Raw genomic sequence first — 7,063 nt, forward strand, 5'->3', positions numbered from 1 at the left:
TAAAGAAGAGGTATTAGAATGATTATGGGATGTTACTTATCATTAATGGGAAAATTGTGGGGTTGGATGTGCAAGCATAGTGAAAATTAGCCATTTCTCAAATATGGGGGTAGGGGTGAGAAAATGCTCACTATTTCAATATGGTAACAGGTACATCAATAAATTATATATCATTATGTAGGCAAGGGATAGTACAATCAACTGCTGATCTCACTCAAGCATGACAATTAGTCATGGGTCATTGATAATGGCGCAAAGGTCAAAAGAGGTCAAATTTTGGTAATTATTGGAAAACCTGAACATGAAAGTTTCCAATAAAATTCTATTGAATCAACGAAATGGGTTTGAAGCTATTATTTCACCACATTAGGTAAAAAAGAGGTCTAAGTTTGATTATGGGTATTATTTTAATGAACGGAGAAGAATATGTATGTTTATGACGTACAAAGCCGTCATCAAATTTCACTTAATAGAATTAAGTTTAAGATTTCACCAGACATTCATTACATTGAAATTAAGCCATAAATAAAGCAGGGGATATCTGTTCATCAGTTGCAGTTTAAAATATACTGCTACTGTACTGATATTTTAGAAATTTAAACATACAAATAAATAATAATGATAATACCTTTTAGCCACTTTCAGTTAACAACATGTATACATGTACACATTTTTCATATAATCTGCAGTCCTCAAAATGCAAATGCTACTTAGTCTAAGTCATCTACTTCAGTCTCATTGTCACTGTCCCATTCTTCAATACTTTGCCGCGCCATGTTCTCGCAGTTATTGTTTCTGCACATGTCCGTGCATTGGAGGCCGTTTGCCATGCACGGACAGTTAGGTGGAGCACATTCTCGGGAACAGGTACATGCCAGCAAGTCCAATACGGCCTGAGGTGCCGGCTGACCATCCATCCAGTCAATTACTAGCCTTTGCTTGGAATCTTCTTCAATTATTTTCCATCCTCTGTCGACTGGACTTGGTATATCTGGGTCATTTTCCAGACATCTCTTCCATATTGCTGCTTGGTAGTTTGCTCGTAATGCATGTTTTGACAAGCAGTCTTTGCAAGGTGGCAGCTGATGGCTTTCTATCTCACCTTTTTTTGCACAAAAAAGGTGGTACCTAAGGGTATTTACTTGAAGAGCACAATCATTTGAACCATACATCTGGCAAGTAAAAGCCTCTAATCCCTCCATTAAACCTGGAGCCAAATCCCACTCCTGCCCCAATGAAGTGAAGGTGGCCTGAACATCTTTGTTTTTCCTTAACATTCTCAAAGCTGCTAACTTCCCTTTCCCTGCAAATGCACTCACTGTATCACAGCCTGTATATGCGTGTAGTCCTATTAGAGATTGACACACACCGCCACCAACTGTTTCACCAATCTTCCTAATATCAAGAATCTTCCTTCTGTTCCTGTTCCCATGCACTTGAAATACCTGTGCTCTTATACGCTCATGGAAAGCTAAGCACATAATAAAGACATCTGTGTCATCTGAACGTATGAAAACTGCAGTGTATCCCTGTGCTGAGGCATGAGCTGCATGTAGTACTAGCCGGCCATCAGCTTCCTCTTGGCTACACTGAAGGGCTGCCACCTCTTGGCTTCCATCACGAGTGATTCTACAGCATTTGTCATTGTTAGTGACATAAAGTGTCTTTTCTTGAAGCTTTTGGGTGTACTCTGTTTTCTGCCATTCATTGGTAATGAAGGCAATCAAATGAGATTTGTTGTAGACATGGCTTAAGAAAGACCTCCACTTTCGTACTATCTGCGATGCTGTGATCACTCCTTCTAACCTTTGTCCTGCATCTTCCCCCCTGAGAGACCGCTCACTGTTTTTGATGGACATTTCTCTATAGGTGTCAAATACCACGTCAATCCTCCTACTCTGACCTCCTTCATTCATTGCCATGTTAAAAACTGCTCTGGATACATCTCCAAATGTTGCTGGATCCCTGATGCGCTGGACAAGACCCATACCATCTACAATTGTAGCAGAATGTTTAGGTATCTGAAGCTGCTCTACTTCTGGTACATTTTTTTGCAAAGCTGGGACCAAACTAGCCTTGTTGGTTTTTCGTAGAGATCCTTCAGGAGTTGACAGTGCCCACGGTAAGGGTCCCAGAGGATGTGTCAATATATCTGACATTTGAATGTGACGTGCCTGAGCCATTATTATGATTCTCCCGAATAGTGACCTGTCAGCTTTCAATACAATGGTTCTGCCATTAGAGCTCACTGGTTTCTTCTTATTCAAATTGCTGAATGTCTTAAGATTCAGCCTCTTCAAGGGATCATAAAACTGCTCTTCTGGTGGATCATGCTCTAGACGCTGTTTAATGAATTTTTTGTACTTATCTTCTCCATACTCGAAAGCCTTCAGTAGATCAGAGGCAATATCAGGGGTGGCAGCTTTTGCTGTAGAAATACTGATTAAACTTTGGCTCGATGAAAAAGGGTTTACCCAGCTTCGTAGCAAACTAACCACTTCAGAAACAGCTTCTTCGTCTTTCGTAAGCCTTGATTCCTGAAAATCAGAATGACATTCCATCCTACTGATTTGGACCATATCTCTTAGTTGACCCAGGAATGCACTACGGTGTTCGGCCGTAATGTAATATCTTTTGACTGCACCCGACTTCAGACTGAACCGCGTTGTTCCTCCTGGTGTCTGGGTATCCTTATTCACTGTGACCTCTGTGGCTTGATCAACTGGTAATCTGCCAAAGGGATTGGTGCTGGACATTTGGACTGAAAAATAACCAGACATAAAAGCTTCATACACATCAGGTTTTTCCTCTGGAAGATTAGACATCTTTGCATAATATGCTGGCAAGTACCTGGCATAATTGAGTTTATCGTAGGCAAAACACCAAGGGATCATGGATTTTATGGCCCTGAGGTGCAGCTCCCAGTTTCCCTCACGTGAAGCACGCAGAAGACCTAGCAGCACATCTTCTACTATATCAACATAGGACATCCAAAATGCTGACAGTTGCCCATTTCTAAGTCGGAGGTGTTGCAGGAAACTATTCCAGTGGTTGTGTAGGGCCAACAGGACAGGGCTCTGTAACAGTGTTTCGAAGCTGGTTTGGGACAAATCATTAGCCAGGTCATTGACTTGATCCCACACTGTGTTGAGGTTTAAGTTATCTATGGGGTGTTGTTCAATCCAAAGAAGAAACTCTTCCCAAGCTAATCTCATAAAAGCTTCATAGATGTACTTGTGGACTCGCACAGCTCTGTTGTACATCTTCCCATCCATCACTCCATTGACAGACCCCTCTGCTACAATCCCTGATTCTATGCATATATCCCTCAGACCTGCATCTTGAAAACGCTTTCCAATAATGGACATAACATTGCATATTGTATGGAACACTCCCAATCGCAGTACAATGTTTTCGTATTTCTGTTTCTGCTTCCACATGATTTCTGCAGCTTTGGCAAAGAGGGCTTGGTCCATGACTACAACAATGTTTGGTAGCATAAGCTCCCTCCTTATCAGCTCAGACTGATTCATAATTTCAAATACAGTAGAAATTTCAGTTGCTGGGGCATTGATGGTAGGAAGGTATCCGATGTTGTCATTCGTGATTGGTTCCAAATCTCTACACGCTATGTTAAATCCAGTCCAGCTAGGTACACTTTGCTTCTCTCTCTGTTCAAACCTTGCTAGTGCCCATATGAGGTTCTTCTGTCTAGCAACTTCTGACTCGGTCCTGTTCTCAACTACATCCCTATCCCTTGTGATCAGTGGCTGTGGTCCAACTCTCTTTCCAGCAATGTATACTTGAAGTTCCTGGTGTTCAGCTGACACAGAGCGTTGTTTCTGTTTTGGTATACTTGGAAGCATGGCTTTGGGCAAGTGTGGCCCATACATTTTGGGCTGAACAGCAATCCCATTCACTCTGTGAGATGTCCCTTTACCAGTGAGGGTCTCTTCTAATCTGTCTATGTTGTCCCAAGCCAGATTTGTGAACACATAAGGTTGAATGGCAGATGGAATAACTACTTGTTGGTTAGCAGCTGCGGCCAATTTTTGAAGACAGAGTGCTGTGTCATTTTCTTCCAATTGTGAATAAGAGATTCCGTGCCCAAGCCTGTTAAGGGTTTGGATGATCTCAACATTTCCAGTTAATGTTTTAACTGCATATGGTAAGAGGACATGTTTTGGGGGTTTCTGTCGTCCGCCTGTTACTGCATAGATGATGTCCTGACTAAAAGACTGGATCAAGGTTTTGATTCTTTGTGTTGGCTTTTTGTTCTCTGGGTTCCCAGTTAGTAAACCTAGAAAAAACCTGGAAAGATATTCTGGAACTAAGAATGAATCCTGTGCAGTATCAGATGGATGACATGGCCAGGGCGTAGGCTGCAGGTTTTGTTTTATTGAAGATCGAATGTTGTGAGAAGCCTGGTCAATAATTTTACTTATATTTGAAGATTTTGTTGTCCAGAATTTCAGCTTGTTCTGTAAATTTTGATTTTCTATTGCCAAATCTTGTATCTGGAGACTATTTGGAATACCGACTAGTCGTCCCCTTTCATCTTGGTAAATATGAAAAATGCCTCCAAGCTCTGATTCTATTCTCCTCCGTAAGTGCTTTTTTGTAGAGGGTTTCAGGATTGTTGCACCCTTGGACGTCATCAGAGATTCCAGCTTAGTTGACAGTGAAATAAGAGTTACAATTTGTTTTTCTGGAATAACTGTGGACCTAATGTATTCATACAGTTCTGAGTAAGCCTCTGTCTCAATCACATCATATGATATATCAGCATCTGTTTGTTTTTCATTTTCTGGACCGCTCTCCTCCCCTTTCTGTTCCTGGATTTTCTGATTTACTTTGGTATATGCTCTGTAGCATGAATGATGATAGTGAGCCTCTGCAGCGACAATATCTCTGCTTGTTACTGCTAATATCTTCTCATCTCTGTTCCTGGTCGCACATTCCCTTAATCTCTCATCCACTCTTAATTGTGTTGCCTTTATCAGTTTTTCACGAGTCTTTGATCCTTTTATGTACTTACTCTTTTCACAGAATATGCAAATGGTTTCATAGACCCTTGATTCATGTGAAGAAGACCTTCTTGGTAATTTCTTTGCAGTGTCACTTTCTTCATCATAGTCACCTTTGTTAATTGTTTTTCTTCGTTTCAGTGTTTCCAGATCTTTTTTCATAGTAAAGATGCATCGACATTTTCTATGATAATATATATCAGGAATTTCTTTTTCTTTTAAATTCTTGGCAATGTCTAAAAGAGGGACATGGTTCCTTACTTCAGCTGCTTTAAGTAAAGAGCACCAAGACTCGTAACTGTTGGGCTTGACTAAGCGATCACTTTCATCATCTTCATCAGTGCTTGTGCTTGTTGGTTGATGTATAATACAAATTGGAGACAAATGGTGGCGTTCTGTTTTTTCCATGGCACCTGAGAACTGTTAGGTAAAATGTAAGCAGTGAGTGAAAAAAAAGAGAGAAAAAACAGTTGTTTAAATAAAATCTGTAAATTTTGATCTTTTTATCGGTCTGTTATTTGATATCTCAGTTGAAATGTATTGTAGGAATCCAATTTATCAGATAAACTAATTAATGTTTCAACATTAAAGATCACGCTATAAATGAATATGCTGTACATACCTTTTCATTTCATATAGCCTTTCTTCAGATATGTCCACCCTCCAAGAGTTGAGTCTACTACTGCTATGCAGGGAAGAGTATACTTCACTTCTCCCAGAGTTAAATTCCAAATGAACCGTTTCTTATTATATAACGGTCTGTGGGGCTCTCACTTCAGTGTCAAAGTGTTAATGACCGTAACATGCATCAAAGTGAATTTTACTGAAGATGTTTACCAAATAATTGATGATACATCACATTTGTCTTTACATTAAGGAATTTGCAGACACCAGTATATATTTATTTGCCTTTGCTTGGCTGAATTTATTTCAGCATAAAAGGGTGTTAATCATGCGAAATTATTTTAAATTAAGACAAAAAAGTGTTTTTATTGCAATTCATTTTCAAATGTATATTTTGGCAATAAAGAAGTAGAATTTATTGATGAACCTATTACCATATTGAAATTGTGAACAGTTTCTCACCCCTACCCCCATATTTGAGAAATGGCTAATTTTCACTATGCTTGCACATCCAACCCCACAATTTCCCTAATAATGATAAGAAACATCCCATAATCATTCTAATACCTCTTCTTTACCTAATGTAGTGGAATAATAGCTTAAAACCCATTTCTGTGGTTCAATGGAATTTTATTGGAAACTTTCATGTTCACTTTTACAAAAAATTACCAAAATTTGACCTCATTTGACCTTTGCGCCATTATCAATGACCCATGGCTAATTGTCATGCTTGAGTGAGATCAGCAGTTGATTGCACTATCCCTCGCCTACATAATGATATATAATTTATTGATGTACCTGTTACCATATTGAAATAGTGAGCATTTTCTCACCCCTACCCCCATATTTGAAAAATTGCCTAATTTCACCATGCTTGCACATCCAACCCCACAATTTCCCCAATAATGATAAGAAACATCCCATAATCATTCTAATACCTCTTTTTTGCCTAATTTGTTGAAATTATAGCTTAAACCCCATTTCTGTGATTCAATGGAATTTTATTGGAAACTTTCATGTTCACTTTTACCAAAAATTACCAAAATTTGACCTCATTTGACCTTTGCGCCATTATCAATGACCCATGACTAATTGTCATGCTTGAGTGAGATCAGCAGTTGATTGCACTATCCCTTGCCTACATAATGATATATAATTTATTGATGTACCTGTTACCATATTGATATTGTGAGAATTTTCTTTCCCCTACCCCCATCTGAAAAAAAGCCCTTGCTACAGGAGGGGCGGGGTTATATATTGTGTGATAGATCATAAAAAGCTACCAAATTGAGAAGGCTATCACACATATTTGGACACTAGAGACATAGGCCTTACTAAAAATCACTATGAAAATTTGGCCCTTTTTTGGTACCGATAGGTGAAAATCATGGGCTTGGCTCATGGACTATATG

The 7,063-nt window shown here is 39.2% G+C and overlaps 1 protein-coding gene across 1 annotated transcript; it reads right to left on the bottom strand.

Moving 5' to 3' along the window:
• Positions 1-420: 420 nt before the first annotated feature.
• LOC147761108 (uncharacterized) lies at positions 421-5,189 on the bottom strand. Its single transcript, XM_087015164.1, has one exon. It carries the CDS (start codon positions 5,187-5,189, stop codon positions 711-713), a length of 4,479 nt encoding a protein of 1,492 aa, XP_086871290.1. The 3' UTR covers positions 421-710.
• Positions 5,190-7,063: the final 1,874 nt, after the last annotated feature.

The sequence above is a fragment of the Lingula anatina genome, chromosome 6 (assembly GCF_051362555.1).
Source record: "Lingula anatina isolate TDL-2025a chromosome 6, LinAna3.0, whole genome shotgun sequence".
Taxonomy (NCBI): Eukaryota; Metazoa; Brachiopoda; class Lingulata; order Lingulida; family Lingulidae; genus Lingula; species Lingula anatina.